The 21,213-nt window shown below is 48.5% G+C and overlaps 11 protein-coding genes across 11 annotated transcripts in view; 6 read left to right on the forward strand and 5 right to left on the reverse strand.

Moving 5' to 3' along the window:
• Positions 1–1,790: 1,790 nt before the first annotated feature.
• Positions 1,791–3,317, forward strand: OT_ostta02g02500 (Monooxygenase, FAD-binding; the record flags this gene model as incomplete). Its single annotated transcript, XM_003075017.2, has 1 exon — positions 1,791–3,317. The coding sequence occupies one exon, from the start codon at positions 1,791–1,793 to the stop codon at positions 3,315–3,317; it is 1,527 nt and encodes a 508-aa protein (XP_003075065.2).
• Positions 3,318–3,433: 116 nt separating this feature from the next.
• On the reverse strand, positions 3,434–5,037 carry OT_ostta02g02510 (Pyridine nucleotide-disulphide oxidoreductase,FAD/NAD(P)-binding domain; the record flags this gene model as incomplete). Its single annotated transcript, XM_022985070.1, has 2 exons — positions 3,434–4,775; positions 4,997–5,037. 2 exons carry the CDS (start codon positions 5,035–5,037, stop codon positions 3,434–3,436), a joined length of 1,383 nt encoding a protein of 460 aa, XP_022840760.1.
• A 2,734-nt stretch (positions 5,038–7,771) lies between these two features.
• Positions 7,772–8,877, reverse strand: OT_ostta02g02520 (Ketopantoate hydroxymethyltransferase; the record flags this gene model as incomplete). The annotated part of the gene is made up of 2 exons (XM_022985071.1): positions 7,772–8,584; positions 8,638–8,877. The coding sequence occupies 2 exons, from the start codon at positions 8,875–8,877 to the stop codon at positions 7,772–7,774; spliced, it is 1,053 nt and encodes a 350-aa protein (XP_022840761.1).
• A 622-nt stretch (positions 8,878–9,499) lies between these two features.
• OT_ostta02g02530 (U1 small nuclear ribonucleoprotein C) lies at positions 9,500–9,748 on the forward strand (the record flags this gene model as incomplete). Its single annotated transcript, XM_003075021.1, has 2 exons — positions 9,500–9,518; positions 9,567–9,748. 2 exons carry the CDS (start codon positions 9,500–9,502, stop codon positions 9,746–9,748), a joined length of 201 nt encoding a protein of 66 aa, XP_003075069.1.
• Positions 9,749–9,845: 97 nt separating this feature from the next.
• Positions 9,846–10,382, reverse strand: OT_ostta02g02540 (unnamed product; the record flags this gene model as incomplete). The annotated part of the gene is made up of 4 exons (XM_022985072.1): positions 9,846–9,923; positions 9,986–10,040; positions 10,094–10,215; positions 10,266–10,382. The coding sequence occupies 4 exons, from the start codon at positions 10,380–10,382 to the stop codon at positions 9,846–9,848; spliced, it is 372 nt and encodes a 123-aa protein (XP_022840762.1).
• Positions 10,383–10,869: 487 nt separating this feature from the next.
• OT_ostta02g02550 (Cyclin, N-terminal) lies at positions 10,870–11,768 on the forward strand (the record flags this gene model as incomplete). The annotated part of the gene is made up of 6 exons (XM_003075023.2): positions 10,870–10,883; positions 10,934–11,015; positions 11,065–11,199; positions 11,246–11,442; positions 11,491–11,555; positions 11,611–11,768. 6 exons carry the CDS (start codon positions 10,870–10,872, stop codon positions 11,766–11,768), a joined length of 651 nt encoding a protein of 216 aa, XP_003075071.2.
• Positions 11,769–11,995: 227 nt separating this feature from the next.
• Positions 11,996–12,563, reverse strand: OT_ostta02g02560 (Photosystem II PsbX; the record flags this gene model as incomplete). Its single annotated transcript, XM_003075024.1, has 3 exons — positions 11,996–12,200; positions 12,248–12,308; positions 12,491–12,563. The coding sequence occupies 3 exons, from the start codon at positions 12,561–12,563 to the stop codon at positions 11,996–11,998; spliced, it is 339 nt and encodes a 112-aa protein (XP_003075072.1).
• A 657-nt stretch (positions 12,564–13,220) lies between these two features.
• On the forward strand, positions 13,221–16,093 carry OT_ostta02g02570 (Eukaryotic translation initiation factor 3 subunit C, N-terminal domain; the record flags this gene model as incomplete). Its single annotated transcript, XM_022985073.1, has 4 exons — positions 13,221–13,223; positions 13,379–13,509; positions 13,600–13,663; positions 13,715–16,093. The coding sequence occupies 4 exons, from the start codon at positions 13,221–13,223 to the stop codon at positions 16,091–16,093; spliced, it is 2,577 nt and encodes an 858-aa protein (XP_022840763.1).
• Positions 16,094–17,287: 1,194 nt separating this feature from the next.
• OT_ostta02g02580 (Histone deacetylase superfamily) lies at positions 17,288–18,900 on the forward strand (the record flags this gene model as incomplete). The annotated part of the gene is made up of 5 exons (XM_022985074.1): positions 17,288–17,347; positions 17,397–17,474; positions 17,530–18,717; positions 18,766–18,813; positions 18,895–18,900. The coding sequence occupies 5 exons, from the start codon at positions 17,288–17,290 to the stop codon at positions 18,898–18,900; spliced, it is 1,380 nt and encodes a 459-aa protein (XP_022840764.1).
• A 1,598-nt stretch (positions 18,901–20,498) lies between these two features.
• On the forward strand, positions 20,499–20,930 carry OT_ostta02g02600 (unnamed product; the record flags this gene model as incomplete). Its single annotated transcript, XM_022985075.1, has 1 exon — positions 20,499–20,930. The coding sequence occupies one exon, from the start codon at positions 20,499–20,501 to the stop codon at positions 20,928–20,930; it is 432 nt and encodes a 143-aa protein (XP_022840765.1).
• A 149-nt stretch (positions 20,931–21,079) lies between these two features.
• The window catches only part of OT_ostta02g02610 (Integrase, catalytic core), a gene marked incomplete at both ends in the record, with an annotated part of 1,275 nt that continues 1,141 nt past the window's right edge, over positions 21,080–21,213 (reverse strand). The window contains one exon of the mRNA XM_022985076.1: positions 21,080–21,213. This exon is cut by the window's right edge and continues 1,141 nt beyond it. Within this exon, the coding sequence (XP_022840766.1) occupies positions 21,080–21,213 (134 nt within the window).

A 21,213-nucleotide genomic window follows, 5' to 3' on the forward strand; every position in this document is an offset into this window, starting at 1 on the left:
ACAGAGACGTGCGAGGTAGAAGAAAGTGAAGTAGCCGTCGGTGCCGTGGTAGGTGCTGACAGCGATGGTGATGATGATGGAATCAGAGACGACGAAATCCTCTCGTCAGATGACGAGCATGTGGACCAGTACGTCAAAGACACAGACGAGTGGGTCATGTCCCCACACGCAAACGTTTTGAATCGAACGGAAATGACATGTGTAGGTAACCTCGATGAAAACATGCAGGTACAGGGTGATGACTCACGTCCCCGCTCGGGACAAGGCAAATGTAACTTTTGCACAGGCAGCTCGCAAGGTATTAGAGCGTCAAGAGAAAGAGACACGTAGTAAACATAGAAGATTGAATCGATAGATAGACTTAGCGCGTGAAGTGCGTCGGTTCTCGCGCGGTTCTCGTCGTTTCGTCACCTCCGTATCAGCTCGTACCAGCTCGTACCAGCTCGTACCAGCTCGTACCAGCTGGTCAATACTGTTTACCCATACGATTAACGCGTTCGGACATTCGGCTGGTACGTCCCAGTACGCTGGTACGTACCAGGAAATTCCTGGTCCGCATTTCAAGGGGCGTGGCTAAATCTCACCGGGAAGCAACTTTTTATCAAAATATATCACGTATTGTGATTCTATCCAAGACCAACATTTTCAAATAAATAATACGATAATGATAGTACGTATATAATACATCTACTGTGGTATGACTTTACTCATCGGGTCCCGCGACCTTCCTCGGGTGATTTTTGAATGACGCGAATATGTGTTCTCGAGATACACTATTGCGTTTTCCAGAGTCCATGTTCGACCGGTTTCCGACGTCGGGCGTGGTTTACCTCGTGAAAATTCGTGAAAAACTCTTCTCGTGGTGAAAACGAGTGAATCAGACGTAACCGACCACCCGCCATGATGATTCACCGCTCGAAAACGATGGTATGTGATCCACGTGAGATGAATCAGGCAGTTTTGCGTCATGGAATCGCTCAGACGTGCGCCCATTACGTTCGACATCACGCTGCTGTCCTTCCTTTGCGAGCAGAAACTCAAATACTCTAAACCCTATATAGGGTTTAGTTAGGGTTTAACTAAACCCTACATGTGTTCATCGACGCCAAATGCTCGTCGACACGCATCGATTCGACGTTCGCGCCACAGCAGATGCTCAAATCGTGCACAGAAAGCGTTTCACACACGCGCTTCTCGACGGTAAGCGTGTTTGATGTTCGAATGATGTCGGCATTCACGAATGCTAAACCCTAGTTAGGGTTTGGCCAAACCCTAACTAGGGTTCGGAGCGTCTTATGAAAAGTTCACGCGTGTCAGCACCAGACGAGAGTTGCAACGTCGATGGCGCGCGTTGTCAGCAAATCGGCATCATGGAAGTCATTGATTCACCAAGAGCAGGTGTGTTGTCATCGTTTCAAGTGTTTGTACCGTATTCATCGTGGATTCGTCATTCACACCGCTTCGTTTCACACCTTTAGGTGTCGCTGCTGTTGTTTGTCACAAATTTTCACAAGGTTAAAACACCCGAAAGTGGCTCAACGTCCGGGGAGTCCCAAAGAAGCGTGGAGTCAGGACTGGTGGTGTTTTTGGTCATTTATGCCGTTTTTATATTTTTACAATGGCTTAACTCTGTCTAATGTACGATCAATAGTTTGATAAAAAGTTGCTTCCCGGTGAGATTTAGCCACGCCCCGCGTACGGGGCCATAAGCTGCCGACGAGAGTGGATGGTCAGCGCTTGCGGTGGAACGAAGTGCGCGTCTAATCTCGCAGTAAGCGCTGCTGTGAATTATGCACATGCCGCGCACTTCCCAACAACTCAAGACTGCGCCCAAGTCTAGCTTAGTTAGGAAGCACAGGTGGATGGTGAGAGCCAGTGCTCGTTGTGTCAGCAAGTCTCGGAAAATAGCACCTCGCGCCTCAAAGAATAGAGAAGACGAGCCGCGTCATCTCAAACTTCACATCGTTGTAGCTGGTGGGGGCTTGGGTGGACTATTTCTGGCCATCTGTCTGACAAAGAAAGGCTTTGACGTGACAGTGCTGGAGCGTACCCAACAGTATAGAGCTTATGGAGGTCCCATACAACTCGCGAGTAATGGTACCGGTGTTCTGAAGGCAGTCAGTCAACGATTGTACGATATCGTCCGACAGAATAGTCGTTCTTTCTGGGAGACTACGAGCGGTATTAAGGACGGCTCCAACGGGGCATGGTTGTTCAAGTTTGATGCAATAACAGAGATACCCAAGAAGCTCCAGTTACCTTTCGCGGTATGCGTCGATAGATCGGATTTGCAGAGTTGCCTATTGAACGAGATCAGTGCCATTAATGAAGATGATTCATACGGCTGTACAGAACTAAGAATGGGAACGAAGGTACAGTCATACACGCAAGACAAAGTTTCCGGTAAAGTTAGGGCACAACTTGTCGGCGCGGGCTACGTTGAGGGCGATATTTTAGTCGGCGCTGACGGGATTTGGAGTGACGTGCGTGCCCAAATGCTATGTGAACCACTAAGGGGACGAGGCTCTCAGAGCACTGCTTCTCACACAGGCTTCAAACTATTTAGCGATCTGCCCATCTATGAAACTGGTGATTTTTTTGATATCGGTTACTGTGCATATATAGGCCCCAATCACTATTTTGTCACATGCCCTGATCGCCGTGGGCGCATCCAGTGGTATGCGTTCATCAAGGGCGAACCGGATGGTGAGCTAGTAGGAAGTCCAAAAGGCTTTTTGTTGCACCAGTTTCGAGATTGGTCTAGCGAAGTCAAATCTTTGATTTCTGTTTCTGATGACGCAAATATCACTCAACGAGATCTATGGGATCGTCCTCCTTGTTTGAAAGGATGGTCAGACGGAAACGTGGTACTCCTGGGAGATTCATGCCATGCTACCATGCCAAATATTGGTCAAGGCTGTGGTTTGGCGTTTGAAGATGCTTTTGTTCTTGCAGACATTCTAAGCAATGTGCAGGATCTAGGTGAAATTGAAAGATCACTAAAAACATATTGTGCAAAGCGTTTGGGCCGCACAGCTGCTATACAAGGTCTTGGACGAATGAATAGTGAGGCCATCAAGATTCTAACTCCGTTACTCCCAATAAAACCAGTTATTGACTTCGTTGTCTCACCTTTCCTACCTTTTATCTTCGAACTACAGTTTGGATATTGCTACTCATTCTGTCCCTCGAAAGAAAATCTGGAAGATAGTTTGTCTAACGCGTCTAGGATGCGAAATCGACACGAACTTGAGTGCAAGGACACATGGAGAGACATGCCATCAACCATGCACAAAGAAAGCGAGCACTCAGTTTGAAGTAGTTGGTCAAACACGTATTTCGTAAACGATTTATGAGATAACAAGCTTACTACTGCGCCGTACACTAGTTGCGTGTAAAGAGATACCGGAAAAAAGATCGATTATCATCATGGTCAGGCGCCGATCCCACTTTTGGAGGCGATTCGAAGAGCGTTGGACCGCACCAGCGACGCTACTGTGTTTGCAAGAAGTTTGGCGTCGTCGAGCGGATTTCCAGGAACCACGGTTTTGTACAGATAAGAGTCAAAAGTCATCTTCTGCACATATTCATCCGCGCACATCTCAACGAACGCCTCGCGGGCAGGGTTGGAGCGGTAGAAGACCTTTTGCAAAATGTCGAGCACCTTGTAAGTTGCCCAATACTTGCGATCCCACTTGTCCAAGTACACTCGAAGGTCAGACTCGTCAATTTCTTTTGTTCCATTCATAGACTGCTCAACGACCGCCTCGGCCGCCATACGGCCCGATTTAGCGGCGAAGTAGATGCCTTCACCACTGCACTTGGTGACGTATCCCGCCGCGTCACCAACCAGTGCAACACGGCCCTTCACTCTGTTAGGTCTCGGATGTTCCGGAATGGGGTGCGCCTCCACACGAATGATTTTACCACCCTCACACTTCTCTTCCGCTCTGTTTCTCATGGCGGTCTGATACTGCTTGATGGCCGTCTTGTTCACGACGGTACCGGTTCCGACGGCAACGTGGTCGTACTTCGGAAATACCCAACCATAGAAATCAGGGGACACGTCATCACCAACGTACATTTCTGCGAGGTCCTTGTAGTATTCCATCTTTTCATCCGGAATTTTGATACGCTCTTGGAAAGCGATGGCGTAATCGTATTCGCCGGCATCGATGCACTTGGCCACTCGCGAGTTGGCCCCATCCGCACCAATCACGACGTCCACCTCGAGAGTTTTCGGAACGCCAGTCTTACTTTCTTCTTCGTAATCGTTGTACTGAACCAGAATAGGTCCATTCCCTTGGCCGGGATCTTCAATCTTCATGAACAAGCCGTTGACGAGGTTCGCTCCAAGGCTGTTTGCGCGCTTGCGCAAGAAGTCATCCATGACTTCCCGGCGACACATACCGATGTACTCCTTGTCGTTCAGAGTTTGACCAACGTCCACGGCACGGTTCGACGGCGAAATCATCTTCATCTTCGTGACCTTGCGATCAATGATCTCTTCCGGCAAATCGAACTCGCCGACCATGCACAACGGAATGGCACCACCACAGGGCTTGCAGTTGTCCATTTTGCGTTCGATCAAGTACGTTTCGCAACCTCCCTTGGCGAGGGTTTCAGCGGCACACGCTCCGGCAGGGCCACCACCGATAACCGCAACGCGCAATTTTCGATCAGTGAGAGGCGCGCCAGACGCATAGACCAAACCTCGCGAGGCGGCCTGCATTGCAGTCCGCGAGCGTTTAGGTTCGCTCAGCTTCGGACCCAGGCTGTCAAGTTTTGGAGAAGTTCGGCTCGTCAATCATCTAGTCAGCGCGAGGTCACGGTGAAAAAAAAGTGGTGTACGCCGCGAAGAGGGTGGAACTTCATTCGCAGCTTGAGCCGAACGAAACGCGTGAAAACTGTGGTTCGCTGTCGGCGTTATCGTGATTTCGGATAAGAGGAAAGCACCCGCTATGAGGCGGTCTAGCATTGGAATGGAGCTACTTACCTGATGCCACTCAGAGAAGCTTGAAATTTTGCGCTCAACATGACGCCTAATTAACGAATGTGCGTTGATCGCGGCAGGTTGTGCGCACAGATACCTGCAGCAACGCTGATACGATCTCGTCCGGGCGTGGCTGCGTCTCACCATGAGCACATGTTTTATCGATATGCCCATCATATACTAACCTCCCTATAAAAACTAATACTAACGTTAGTATAAATTTGCTCAGGTTAAGCCATCAGTCGCCCGATGTGCAGTGCACATTGTGCACGTCTAGCGTTTGAAAGCTCTCGTTAAATGCCATCTAACGATGCAATTTGTGGTATTATTTTTCCCACGAATTTCGCCGGAAACTGCAGTTGAAATTTTTGGGATTTTGACTCGTTCAGACCATGAAGAGCTATAGGTTGAAATTAAATATGCGACCGATCCTCCTTAAAGCGTGTCGCCGCGACGCGTCACGGCGTCGCGTGTCGCGCGATCCGCACAATTTTTTGTGAGGCGACGCGAAAGCTTGCGAAATCAATTTTTTCACGAATTTTCGCAAGGTAGAAACACCCGGGTGTAGATATGCTGTAATGGTCTGATACTGCTACAATTCACAATGTATGAAGTATTTGGACGTTCATGACTCGATGAAGGCAGGGGGACTCTCTAAAGGGGGATTTTGACTAATCTCCGTGTTGGTTGTGCACACCTTTTGTTGAGTCATAACCGGTCACGTCATGTATGGATAAACAGTATGATCGGGGTACTCCCATTGGTGTTGTACAAATTTCGGCAAGTTTTCGCAACACGCCACACGTGTGCGCGGATAACGCACCGACGAGGCAGCGAGGACGTGCGCATGCTTCGCCACACGTAGTATCCATCACACACTATCGGATCACTGACGTTCTCACGAGAAGAAATCGCTCAGTCGAATGTAGAAGGCAGAACAACCTCACTCTGACAGAGCCGTGAGGAGACACCTTGACTCCTGCCTAAACCCTAGATAAACCCTAGCCAAACCCTAGTCAGGGTTGATGGCACATACACAGCGCGTGCAATACGCGCTGACACCACCGTTAAGTGGATACGATGAACACCACACGGCGTTCAAAGTCTTTTCTGAAGCCCGTAACGCGGATGAAAGTGACACGTCGAGCGCCTGTGCGCGTAGAACACTCGCGAGAAAAAGACACCTAAACCCTATGTAGGGTTTAGGTAGGGTTTAGGTAGGGTTTAGACGTGGTTTCTTGAGAGCTTGGGGTGGAGTACCAGAGCGCGAGGAACTGCGTGAGCACGTCGCTATGTCCGTCGTATGCCACAGAAACTGGATGAATCTGATGTAACATGCGTGTATCTACAACTGTTCATCGCTGCGCGCGTCCTCGCTGCCTCGTCGGTGCGTTATCCGCGCACACGTGTCGCGTGTTGCGAAAACTTGCCGAAATTTGTACAACACCAATCGGAGTACCCCGATCATACTGTTTACCCATACATGACGTGACCGGTTATGACTCAACAAAAGGTGTGCACAACCAACACGGAGATTAGTCAAAATCCTCTAAAGGGGCGATATATAAATTTTTCCCAATAATCCTAACACAACATCTTATATATATATCTTATAACCCATCACTTATTAAAGACTCGTGAATGGAATATAATCATGCAATAATATAATCATGCAATAATGATGTAAGCTTAAGGTCCCGCTAGGTTGGATAAAATTCGAATCACCTTCTAAATCACCACCCGAAACAAGGTGATTTGAATCACCATCACCACCCATGGAAGGTGATTTCACCTTTCGAGCTCGCGCGAACCGTGTCGTCGCGACGTGCTCGAGTTCGACCAGTGAGTGACGCACTGTACGTATCATCACTGTATTTCCTCGAAACCGGTGCCGACATGTCGTATTATCAGTCACATGATCACTATCACTGTCAATATCAGAAAAATGATAGGCTTTACATACACTCAATATGGAATCACCTTCTAAATCACCACAGGGTGATTTGAAATCACCATCACCACCCATTGAAGGTGATTTACCCAACCTAGAGGTCCCGTGGCTAGGTTGGTCGCATCACGATCTATGAGTCGTGATGCTGATGCGCATCACGATGTCGTGACGGAGATCGTGATGCTATATTGAGAGCATGTAAAGCCTATTATTTACTGATATTGACAGGTATAGTTACCTGATACGCATCACGTTACTGATAATATGACATTTTGGCACCGATGTCGAATGTGTCACTGTTCTAACCCTAGCACCCCGCGTCGAAACGGTTGGTGAAAGCTTGAACAGTGGTGCAGGCCATGTGTCACATATTATACCGCTATTTAATCTATCATGTCATCTTTTAAATTCGGACACTCGGACAATTTCCTCCAAGGTCGCATCACGATCTATGAGTCGTGATCGTGATGCAAATCACGAAGTTTCGGGTCGTGATGGAGATCGTGATGCAGATTTTACCCAACCTAGTCCCGTGGTGATCGCGTCGTAGCGCGTTCTGTGCGTAAAGATCTGAGGTTTCATTAAAAGTCTAAGCTAGTTGTCTCGAACTCTAGAGTCTACAAATAATGAGTTATGACTCGTCACGTACTCAGGACTCGGGAAGGCTATATAACCGTATTTAGCCTGCAATAATCCTAACAAATGATAAGAGTGATTACGGGGGGATCTGCCTAGCTGCATGTTGCTGGGACGAAGATAGAAGAGGAATTCTTCCCACTACACGAACTACACTGGATTCCACTTTCGTTTTCAAGATGCCAGAAGAACTACAGGTAATCTTTCGCGTCCTCGGCCGCAGTTTTGAGACCAAGTTTCTGCAGTCCAGTCACAAAATTGTTCAGTTCATCACCACCCATAACGTAGGGGCAAAACTGAGCACCAGGAAAGACGTTACTGACAACTTCATGCTTGAAAGTCTCCAAGGCGACGATTGCATCATCTCCGAGCTGAGCATATTGTTTGCAAAATCTCGGAGAAACTTTAGCATGGTGAGGGTGTACGGTCAGTCCAAGTATGTCGTGATAGACGAGAATCTGACCGTCGGCATGTCGACCAGCACCAATTCCTATGATTGGAATGTCAATAGCCCCCCTGATAGCCAATGTAACCACCTCTGGAACACACTCTACCACTACAGCGAAACACCCGGCTTCTTCTAGACGCATCGCGTTCTCCACTAAGTTCAAAGCACCATCTGCGTTTCTACCTTGTGGTTTGAAACCACCAAGCGCATTTATAGACTGAGGGGTTAGGCCTATGTGCCCCATGACTGGAATGCCAGCGGCCTTGATTGATCGTATGGCACTCAGCCTCGGTTCGATTGCGCCTTCTAACTTCACTGCGTCAGCGCCGCCATCTTTGATCATCCTCAGTGCAGAACATACAGCACGAGTTGGACTTTCTTCGTACGTACCAAACGGCAGATCACCAACAATCATCGCACGGCGAACTGCTCTTTTTACTGACCTTGCGTGCGTTATCATGTCATCAAGTGTGATTGGCAGTGTTGTATCATGACCATGCACGACCATGGCGGCAGAATCACCGACCAATGCGATGTCAATCCCAGCAACGTCAACCTTAACCAACGGAGTCAGAACAGCCCTTTGGATATAATAGTAGTGATTTTTACCTGTTTCGCACTCGGATAATCGTATGCAGTGATAGCAGTGATTGGCTCTGAACTTTTATACTTCGACCGCAGTTGTTCCACGGTAAACTTCCGATCACACGCGACCGTGGGTCTGGTGGAAAATGTTCTGTACAGTTGTGGGCACGTGTACTTTCGCAGGTGACCTGAGATATACGCCGTCTTCGTCGCGCGGCAAGCGGCGAGAAGGTTGCGCATGCAGCACAATGTAACCGTAGACATGTTTGGTTAACAGCGATTTCGCGGTGAGACGTGCTTGAAGCAAGTTGTCACGGTGATGCGGTGAAATAGTGAGAAGCCCAGGTACTGAAGCTGGTGCTATTATGGTATCACATAGTATCACTTAGGCCGACTAACACACGGGAAAATCTATATCCCACCGGTTGGGAGAGCCCAACCGGTGGGATATAGATTTTTCCCTAACACACCATTCATAACTAAAGTTATCGGCGAGTTATCGAAAAAATGGGGGTATAGCAGCACCAACATTGTTAGGATTATTGCAGGCTAAATACGGTTATATAGCCTTCCCGAGTCCTGAGTATGTGACGAGTCATAACTCATTGCATGTAGACTCTAGAGTTCGAGACAACTATAGCTTAGACTTTTAATGAAACCACAGATCTTTACGCATAGAACGCGCTACGACGCGATCACCACGGGACCTTAAGCTTACACCTAATCACCTAAAAATTTATATATCACCGCCGGTGATATATAAATTTTTCCAAAGCTAAGCGGAATAGTCAGTGGTCGTGCTACGTGACGCGTCTTCGGACCGAGACAGCCACGGAGTTTGCGCGTCAATTCTCTACGACCAGAACCCCAGCTGAATAGTATTAGCATGGCTCGATACTACTGCGGTACTTTTTCAACTTTTGTCGAACTCAAATTTACTTAGTGTTTTTCAGACTACTGCGACGCCTTCCTCACTCACGATTCAGCAACAGTGCGAAAACAACACAATAGTGGGTTCAAGCATAAAGCTAACGCGCGGGCGTACTACGCACAATTTCAACTGATTCCTCAACCAGCGATCCGCGCCAATATGGCACAAGTCGATCACATTCATTTCAAAGAGTCGCGCGACTAGTGTTTTGTGTGAAGAGAGGAGACGCTGAAGCGCTGCTGTCGCGTACACTAAAATCTAGAACTAGTATTTTCGACGCACGGAGAAGGCGCATCTTCGTCTATATCACTTCTGCGACATATTCAGTTTGGACAATAGCTTTGGACGCACCCGAAGTGGCCAGCTGAACAACTTCATCCTGTAACGTTGGGAAAGCACGCTTGTAAAACAACATTGAGAAGCTGACGCAAGATTTCGTACCTCAACAGTCGACACATCGTTTTCACTCAACTCGCACGTGCTCAGCTCATGATGGCTATCACCACAGCTTAAGCCACTAATCAAGAAACGAGAAAAAAATCGATTTACCTTTGAGTATAAGTTCTTCTGGAGCACCCAACCACAATAGAGCTACTAATATCGGCAAGTTTCAGCATGCGACCGTTATCTATGAGCGACCACAACTCCCGACCTCCCACCGACCCAGTCACCTCAGAAACGTTCATCTCTGGTTGATGGATTTCACCGGGGAATTCCTTACCGATTTGCAAGGTTCGCGGGCAGCCTTTATCGAAGTATGCTGTGCCGATTCGTTCGAGTTGTGGTATGATGTTTGCAGTATCCAAGTTCTTATGGCAGCGTAGAACAGCAATCTCATCCATTTGCGGAAGTGTGCACGTGGTATATGGTGCGTGCTATGCACGTGCCGTTCCAACTGCGGCTAGGTGCTAAGATTAGGCTTCTCAGCTTTCGATGAAAAAAATTTGATTGATCAATCGGTTGTAACGTTGTAACTCAAGAAGAAACTCGGAAAAAAGACCCCTCCGCGAATTGGCGAGTCATGGCCCGTCCGGAAACTTTTCAAACGGAGGTAAAGTACGAGGTTTTGTCACCGGTGCCGAGGAAGTGCAATCGCGATAAGTGCGATATAGCCACGCCCGTCGTCTACGGCTTGAGTTACGTCCACGCAGGCGGTTCAGCACTTCAGTGGAGCAAGCGACGTTCACCTACCCGATAGTCAGCAGCGACGCTGCATATCATTGCACACCGCGTAGTCCATCAAGGAACATCGGATGATTAGTAGAGAAGATGATGTTGACAGGCAGAGGCGATGGATTTACTGCGACTTTTTGAAAGAGGCAGGGATGAAGCTGAAAGTGTGAGAGAGAGTGACATATTGCTCTTCTGTTACTGACGACTTTGACGCAGCCCTCAGCTCACGATCGCCACTGCAGTTGTGTTTTGTCATCGATTCTTCCACGTTGAGACCGCATACGAATTCGATACCATGGTAAGTCGATCGTCTACACATAGAATTAAAGTCGTGAACTGCTCTCAAGGTGATGGCCACTGCCTGCCTATTTCTCGCTGGAAAAGTGGAGGAGACCCCGAAGCCCCTGAACGATTTGGCCCACACATCTTATTATTTACAGCAAAAGCGCAATGATCCTACACATGTCGAAGGTTCAGAGCAGGTAATAGGTGTTCGTTGTTTCCCAGACAGGACTCACTGGTTATCAGGAAGGACACGTTGAATTGCGGGAAACTATACTAAGAGCCGAACGGATTCTTCTGCACCGGCTCGCGTTTGATTTCAACGTACAACACCCATATAAGCATCTACTTTCGGTCATCAAAAGGCTGAGTCAAACAGGTCTGATAGAAGAGGACTCCACCAAATCCCTTGCCCAAGTCTCTTGGAACTTTGCAAACGACAGGTACGAAGTAAGGCCAACGATGGCAAGCTCACTGACAAGTGTTTACAGTCTACGAACGTCCTTATGTCTCGAATACGACGCGAAACACATAGCCGAGGCAGTCGTATACTTGGGTATGTTTGTGACTGTATGAAAATGTGAAAACTGACAAGTGGACGTGGACTACAGCAACTAAATTTCTCAGCTCAAAGTTCGAGCTACCCAAAAAGTGGTGGGAAAGCGTCGACATAGATCCAAACACTTCCGAGCTGATCGGAAACCGAATACTGGATCTATACGAGCAATCAGGCCGTGAGGGAGTTATTCATGTGCAAAGCTCCGTCTAAAGGTGATAAGGTTGAGTACAGAACTAAGCCTCATTCTTCCGTCATGGATCGCCTAGAGTTTTGTCCGCGGAATATGGATTTATACGCAGTCGGGAATAGTATTAGTAGGACGCGAATAGAGTTGTGCATTAAAACTGCTCAAATTTCCTAGAACTCGAACTGCGAACAGGACACGAGCGCAACGAACTTCTCGACAACTCATCAGCCAAACATACGCTCATGCGAACTCACTTGCGCGATACTTTATCGAAGGAAGACACACCTATGACCGCCACAGCAATCGCGGCAAGCACGACACCGCCGGCGACGACAGAGAGCAACGTGTTCCTGAGCGACGGAGTCACTGAGGCTTCAGCAGCCAGAGGAGAGGAAATCGTGGCGACCGCCGCAGCGGAAACAGCGGCACCGACCTTCGCCTTCGCACTTTCAATCCTAAACAAAATCCTCATTCCAATAATAAATGATTCGAGGAAACTTACCCGTCAAATTGGAACGTGCCTTCGGCTGGGGCCAACTTCGCGGATACCGCCGAAGTTTTGCCTGGATGCGCAGCGAAACGGTTTGAGGTCAGTCTACATGTGCACCTGGAGAGAAAAGGCATAAACAGATTTATGAATAACTAGATGTGGCGATAGACGTGCACATCTTGGATGGGTCGCTACGAAGCCGAACGATCGCGCGTTGGCCAGCCGCGATCACGAAAGATAACGTCGCTATCTCACCAAGCTTGCGAGCGTTGCGGACTTGCGCTTTGGGAATGGCGAGCGATCGCAGCTTCGACGTGTAAACAACCATCTATACTTGGATGCCAAGGAACTACACGCAAACAGTGCCGTTGACGACGCGCTGATGCCGCGATACCGCTCCACGCAACAAACGATCCAGTGCAAATCTTCGCCTAGATTGCGCTTTTTGTTAGTACTACTATCCTCAATATCAAAAGTAACCTATGTTAGGATTATTGCAGGCTAAATACGATTACATAGCCTTCCCGAGTCCTGAGTACGTGACGAGTTATGACTCATAACATGTAAACTCTAGAGTTCGAGGCAAGAAGCTTACACATTATAATAATCACCAGATCTTTACGCACAGAACACGCTAAGACGCGATCACCACAGGACCTTAAGTGCCTCGAACTCTAGAGTTTACATGTTATGAGTCATAACTCGTCGCGTATTCAAGACTCGGGAAGGCTGTGTAATCGTATTTAGCCTGCAATAATCCTAACATTTCAACCTATATGATAACTTAAAATTTTCAAATTCTCAATTGTGGACCTTTGCTTGAGGGACGGCGATGCGGGTATGGGACGAGGAAGTGAGACGCGCGACGCAGTGCCGCACGCTCCGGCGACGAACGTTCTGATACTCACAAATTCAGTGCTCGCGACAATCACCGGCTAGCTAGAACACTGCGCGAAAGGACCGGTCATATCTGAGGCGACGAAGGATGGTAAATAACCGCGAGCTACACGCACACTTCGCGAACGTTCGTGCTTTCCGTATCGAGCATTTCAGATTGACGCCGAGCGTGGCCGTCTCATGAAGTTTTACTTCGTTTCTTCAACGTTCCGTTAGTGGCATTTAACTGACTATCCTCTCACTCAGGCGAGCAAATTTTGGGGTGGTAGCGACTCGAGCAGTGCTGATGAGAGCTCTGAAAACGTTTCCGACGATTATACGTCGACGACTTCGTCGTCAGACGATTCCAGTGATGATTCTGACCGAGGTCCATCCAAGTAAGTGCACTTCGCCGCGCGTTCATAGCGTCTCCTGAGATCTCTTCAAACTCCACAAGCCCTAGAGTTGACCTAACTTATTTCCCACAGATATCTGCAAGATGAAAGCTCAGACAGCTCAGAGGACGAAAGAAGAGTTATTCGTAGTTCAAAGGTAACCACTAATCAAGTGTTCTATGTTACGTGTCTAACGATAAACTCGCAGCAAAAACACTTTGAAATGCTTAAACAGTCTTCGAGAGAGCTGCAGCGCGTCGCGGCTGGCAGGGACTGGACGAGCGTGATCGGCTCGTTGGAGAGTTTTCATAAACATTTTTTAAAGAGCACGCAAGCATCTATCCGAGCCGAAAGTAGCTCGAAAATCTTCGTGCGAACATTGGTATCACTTTCGGAGGTGCTGGACGCGTGTTCACATGAAGTGGACTTCAAGAAACAAATGTCCACCACGCAAGCGAAGGCGTTCAATTCATTGAGCCAACGAGTGAAAAAGCATATGCGTGCACTGTCGCCAGCTGACATTGAAGCCGCCAGCAGATCACGAAAGATTGACATAGAGTCGGAGAGTGAATCCGCAGACTCTACCGACACCATTGATGGGACGAGGGATAACCCTACCGCCGAATCTGATAAGTTGATGCAAGACATCATGAACATGCCTAAAGAGGATGTAACGTTCGATATGATTGACTCAAAGCTCAAGGAAATCGCCACGTCAAGAGGAAAGAAAGGTGTGGATAGGATGCGCTCGGTCGAGCAGCTGAGATATGTTTCTTCTCTCTCAAAGTGCGCTGCACAAGAAGTCGAGATTCTCTTGCATATAATAAGTGCTCAGTTTGATTTGAACGGAAGTATGTCGACTTATATGGCAACGCCAGTGTGGCGTAACTGTGTGAATGATGTACTCTGCGTTTTACAAACCTTAGAAACGAATGACAATATTTTGCTCGTTGATGGTTCTGAACTAGAGCCACGTCCGAGCAATGATGAAATAATGGCCGGAGCAATAATTCAACTTCGTGGATCTTTGTGCGCCTTTGCAGAGCGCATAGATGACGAGTACACGAAGTCGCTTCAGTGCCTCGATGCGCACACAAAAGAGTACATAAATAGACTTCAGGATGAAGGAGCTTTACTTCTTCTTTTGCATCAAGTCAGCAACTTCTATGAAAGCAGAAACAGTCATAATGCGGTGAGCTTATCTCTTCGAGTTCTTGAGAGAATACACTGTAAGCGCACCGCTTCATACAATGCTCTCAAGAAGTATACAGACTCAAGAATTCAAAGTTCCGCTTCAGTTTCTGGGGGACATATTTGTGACAATGGTGAAATGGTGGAGAAGACGGACGTTTTTGTCACTAATTTTCGATTTCCATCGTGCGAGCTTCATGCACGCATCGAGTCTTTGTCGGCTTATATTTTCAACTACGGAGAAGAGCGCGCAAAGGCCCGCGCACTTTTGTGTCAGATTTTTAACGAGGCCTTATGTGGCCATCTCAGGAGTGCAAAAGAACTTCTTCTGATGTCGCATTTGCAAGAAAGCATCCAGTTGATGGACATAAGCACCCAAATACTCTTCAATAGAGCTGTAGCACAGCTCGGAGTCTGTGCTTTTGAACTTGGAGAATTTGATGAAGCTTTTGTATTCTTGTGCGATTTGTTTACAAGTGGTCGTACAAAAGAACTACTCGCACAAGGAATGACGCAACCTCGCTTCAACGAAAGGTCTGCGGAACAAGACAAGCTTGAGAGGCGCAGACAGTTACCAAAACATCAGCACATAAATCTTGATTTTCTCGAAAGTATTTTCCTTGTCTGCGCTATGCTTTTGGAAGTGTCGGGGCTGCTGAATGTCAAGAAAACTAGAGTATACCCACGCTACTTCTCGCGTATCATGGACCAGTACAATAGGCAGCCGTTCACTGGCCCACCGGACAATACACGCGACACAGTGATGGCCGCGACGAAAATGCTTCTCGTCGGTGACTATAAGGGAGCATCAGGACTTCTCTTAAACTTGCCAGCATGGAACTCATTGTCTCCGTCTGCGTTGCACGTCCTTACTATTCTGGACGAACGATTGAAGATTGAGACCATACGTGTATATCTTCAACAGTTTGCAGACCAATACGCATCTGCTAGTGTTCATATATTAGCGCAAATGGTATCCCTGACCAATGAGAGCGTGTGCTCCATAATAAGCTCAATGATAGCCGATGCGGATATCCCTGCGGTCTTTGACAGCGTTACGCAGAGTCTCCAGTTAAGTCGTGTGCACCATAATCAACTTCAGTCCGCCGCATCCGCGTTCACAGAAAAAGTCCTTGTATTACTGGATGCAAACGAGCGAGCGTTTGATCGTCATATTGGCACTGAGAACATCAGTTATTACGACGAAGATGAGTCGAGAACAAGGCGACAGGCTAAGTCAGCACCTGAACCAGAAGAATATCAGACGCGGCGTTTGAGAAGCGAAAACGCCCGGGGACGATTCATAACAGCAGACCTACACGACGGTATCGTAAAAGCGAAGCAGCGCGATTCTTACGGTCATTTCTCACGGAAACAAATTCACTGTGACTCGTGAGGGCAGGGGTAAGTGCACGACACACGCGCCTATGACTTGTGCCTGGGACATATATTTCAAACTTTTTAGGCCGACTAAGAGCACCGATCATAACTAAAGTTATCGGCGAGTTATCGAAAAAATGGGGGTAACAGTGCCGAAATTAGCATAAAGTTATTGTCACCATACCCGAAGAGTGTAACTCGAGGGTCGGTGACCCTCCCGCCTAGGTTGGGTAAAATCTGAATCACCTTCTAAATCACCACCCGAAACAAGGTGATTTGAATCACCATCACCACCCATAGAAGGTGATTTAACCTTGGAGGAAATTTCAAGCAGGCGGCGGCTCTCTTCGAGGGGGGTGCTAGGGTTCGAACAGTGACACAATTTACTTATCATCACTGTATTTCCTCGAAACCGGTGACGAAATGTCGTATTATCAGTCACATGATGCGTATCACTGTCAATATAAGCAACTAGTAGGCTTTACATACACTCAAGATGAAATCACCATCTAAATCACCACAATGTGTCACGTCACGGGCATTAAAGGCAATGTCTTTAACATCGTATGGTGACCACGCGCCAGCGCTTACTTGTTGAAATCACGTGATTTTGACGATAACTTCGGGGAAAGTTATCGTCAAAATTAAGGTTTGTCAATAACTTTTGGCGAGTCAGCTCTTGAGTTAATGAGGTGGTCAAAGTTATGTAAAAGTTATCGAAATTAACTGTTAACCCCTTGACGATAACTCGCGTAATTTGCCCCAAATGTCCGTTAATTTCGATAACTTTTCCATAACTTTGACCCCCTCCTCGTTAACTCAAGAGCTGACTCGTCAAAAGTTATTGACAAACCTTAATTTTGACGATAACTTTATGCTAATTTTGGTGCTCTTACCCCCATTTTTTCGATAACTCGCCGATAACTTTAGTTATGAACGGCGCTGTTAGTCGGCCTCACACAAAGCTATCTTGAAAATTTGAAATTCTCAATTGTGACCCAGTCACAATTGAGACCTCTGTACCAGAGCGTGGAGGCCTACGCAGACTGTCTGCGGCAGACAGCTCGCACGGCTGCACGCTTTTGGGCCGAAGGTTTCGTGGCTCGCACGCCTGCTCGTTGCGCTCAACGCTTCGATACTGTGAATAAGGGAACGTTCTGATCTCGGTTTCGTTGATTATTTGCGAAAATCACCGCGCACGACGAGCGATATGAAGAAAAAAATCGCATACTTCTACGATCAGGAAGTTGGTAATTTTTACTACGGACAGGTACTTCCTCATAGACGTTGGTTATTTGTTCTCACGATATCCACACCAGGGACATCCGATGAAACCGCATCGAATGCGAATGACACACAACCTGCTGTTGCATTATGACATGTACAAGGACATGGAAGTACGTACTCAGCAAGTCCACTTTGACCACTTGTAAGTTTGACTTTCACCAATAGGTGTTTCAGCCTACACCTGCTCAGGCTGAGGATATGACGCAGTTTCATAGCGACGACTACATCGATTTTTTACGCCTTGTTACTCCTGACAATCAGCATGAACACATGAGGCAGTTGAAGAGGTTCAACGTTGCAGAGGACTGTCCTGTCTTTGATGGCCTTTTCAGGTTTTGCCAACTGTATACCGGCGGTTCAGTTGGTGGTGCGGTTCGACTAAACCATGGCCTGTCTGATACCGTCATTAACTGGTCGGGTGGATTACACCACGCAAAGAAGAGCGAGGCAAGTGGATTTTGCTACGTAAATGACATCGTGCTTGCGATACTTGAACTGTTGAAAGAACACCAACGTGTGCTGTATATCGACATAGATATCCATCACGGTGATGGTGTTGAAGAAGCATTCTATACAACAGATAGGGTCATGACCGTATCATTCCACAAGTTTGGCGAGTATTTTCCAGGCACAGGGCACTTGCAGGATGTTGGACAACACGCTGGGAAATATTACAGCATGAACGTACCCCTGAAAGATGGAATAGATGACGAAAGTTATGAGTTGCTTTACAAACCGTTGATGTCGAAGGTCATGGAAGTATATCAGCCGGACGCAATCGTGTTTCAGTCTGGAGCAGACTCACTTTCTGGCGATCGCTTGGGTTGCTTCAATCTTTCGATAAAAGGTCACGCGGAGTGTCTAAAGTACATGACGTCTTTCAACGTACCTCTGCTTGTGCTTGGAGGTGGCGGATACACTATTCGTAACGTAGCCAGATGCTGGGCATACGAAACTGGATGTCTACTCGAGCGAGATCTGGCGGACTGCATGCCACAGAACGACTATTCTGAATATTTCGGCCCCACACACACGCTACATATCCAGACTAGCAACATGGAGAATCAAAACACACATGAATATCTAGAGGGAGTTCGTGCACATCTTTTAGAAAACTTGTCGAAAATGATGTGCCGTCCAAGTGTACCATTCCATCAGGCACCCAGTTCCATTCTGGGAACGGAAGTTATCAGTTTAGACAACGAGCGCGAGAAGGATGATGAAACATGCTCATTACAGCACGAAATAGAAGGAGATTATGAGACTGAGACACACTCAGCTTCGCATCGACCACAGATGCTACATGCAGGCGAGACTGCGACTAACTCTAAACTTGAACAGGACACTGTCTCACTAGGCACAGTTGTCAGAAGCACAAAGGAAGGGCTACCCCAAACGCACTCTCTTAAGAGTGCGCACGCACCGACCATGACCATGTTTCCGAGCGTCCTGAATAAAAGAGGTCATTATCAATAAAGAAGGAATGTAGGCCCCAGTCGAGAATTCATCACCATCAAACCTATTACCCACCCATAATACGGTTATGCCCGAGTTATGAAGCTCTACTGTTGTCACCATTCATCGAAGCTTAAGTGGACAGGTGGTGGGTGACCTCCCCCAAGTTCAGTTCGAAATGGGCAACATTCCCGTGCGTTGAGCCCTTCTGGGGCGTTCTCGACGGCGACGCGCACGCGGAATCGAACAAACTCGAAATAAAACTCGGTTCCCGCGAAACGCGGCTCAGCGACGCGTCGGTCGAGCGTTGAATCGCGCGATTCGTCGGGTTTGGTCAGGGTTTAGACGACGACGAAAAATCGCGACGCGAGTTTAACGCGGGAAGCGTTAAACTCGCGAGCGCTCGCGCGTTTTTGTTGCTCAAATTTTGAGCGCGTCGCGCGCGCGAACGGCGACGCGATCGAGAAAGATGTGCGCGAATTTCGCATCGTGCTGACGTGGATCGAGCATTCGCGTTCGGCGCCGTCGCGCGGCGCGTTCACGACGACGGTCGCGACACGATCGCGACCAGAGCCGTGTAGGGGGTGTCGCCGCGCGCGCGATCGAGAGCGCCGCGCGAAGACGCCGCGCGCGCCGCGTCCGGGGCGTTCGCGTCGCGGCGCTATGTGTTGCGTACGGGCCCGGAAGTCGTACTCAACGCTCGTTGCGTCGCCTCGAGGTAGGGGTGGGGGAAATTTTACCTGCAAGATGCAAGAGCAAAATTGCAGGTGAAAATTGCAGGTGAAAATTGCAGCTGTTTTGGGGCGTCTTGCTCAAGAGATTAGGGGTGGGCGCCCGCACACGCGGGTGTTTTTAAGGTGCTACAAACACGCGGAAAAATTTATATATCGCCCCTTTAGAGAGTCCCTACATGACTGACGAGTCACGAACCGCCAAATACTTCATACATTGTGAATTTTAGCGTTATCATGCCATTGCGTCATACCGACTCCCGGGTGTTTCCACCTTGCGAAAATTCGTGAAAAACCTGATGCTTCAAAGTTACATGGCTTCAAGCGAAACGGACGACGCAGCCACTACGTCGTGACGAAAACGCCAGAAAGGGACGACAACATACCCATTTTGAATGCCTCGCATAGTTTTACAGCGTGCAAATCTCGATGACGCGTGGGATTGCCATCGCATTTCTAACTTGACGCTGCATACATGATTTTGTCAACGCGCCCTGCCTAAACCCTACCCAGGGTTTAGGCATCGCGAACAGTAACATCAATGGATCCCCACAGACACGTTCCGCCGTGTGCTTCCTTCCACACGACGTTTTGACTACGTGTGCCTGACATTTCTTGAAGCGGACACGTCGCCGCAACGCATTCCGAGTAGTATTCGGCGCGATGAACATTTCCTAGGGTTTAACTAAACCCTGACTAAACCCTGTATAGGGTTTGGAATACAACAGTTCTGGGTGACAGTGGAAGGCAACTGCGACATAAATGATGCAGTGGGCACACGTGTGAGTGTGCTAACGACGCGTCACTGCTTAATTCATGTAACTTGGAGTATATGTCACTGTTTGCGAGCGATTAATACGCGAGACGGCGCGTGCGTCGGATGCGTCGAGAGAATTGCCGGTCGCGTTGACGATCGATGCGGCGACGCTGTCGACGATCGAGTCGACGATGGCGACGCCGATCGGTCGAGTGACGGCCGTTATGTCGTCCGTGAACGCTTTCGCGGAGCACATCGCGGGAATCATGGCGCCGGGGCCGCATCCACACCCGCACCCGCATCCGCATCCGAAGCCGCACGGAGCAAAGCCGTACGGCGATCCGTCGAAAGGGCCGTGCCTCCCGCGCGAGCAGAAGGTGCAGATCCAGGGCATCAATGGCGACTTCTGCAGTCCGTCGTGTTCGAAGGCGAGCCCGTGTCCAGCGGACCCGTACAAGGGGGCTCTCGCGAAACCGGCGTGCGTGTTGCAGACGCCGGGCAGCGATGGACCGGATCGATGCGCTTTGGTGTGCGATCCGCGAGCCGGGCCGACCGGGGGATGTCCGAAAGGATCCGCGTGCCAACCGGTGGCGCAGGTTGGGATCTGTACGTACCCGATGTGAGAGCCGTCGCTCTCCAGTTGACGTTCACAGGCGTTCAATATTTATTGAACGCCAGAGCTGACAAGAAAATCGATTTCGCTGCACTGTACTGCCGATGTAATCAATTCAGATAAATTTACAAAGATACATTCACATTCACGCGCGCGTGTTCACGCGGCAGCGTCGCCACCGACGCGCCACCGCACGGTGGGCAATAGCTCGTAACAACACACGCACTCGAGCGCCCACGTCCAGAGAACCGCATTCGCGGACTTCTCTTCCGTCGTATCGTCAACTAACGTCA

Source organism: Ostreococcus tauri (assembly GCF_000214015.3).
Source record: "Ostreococcus tauri WGS project CAID00000000 data, contig chromosome 02, whole genome shotgun sequence".
NCBI lineage: Eukaryota > Viridiplantae > Chlorophyta > Mamiellophyceae > Mamiellales > Bathycoccaceae > Ostreococcus > Ostreococcus tauri.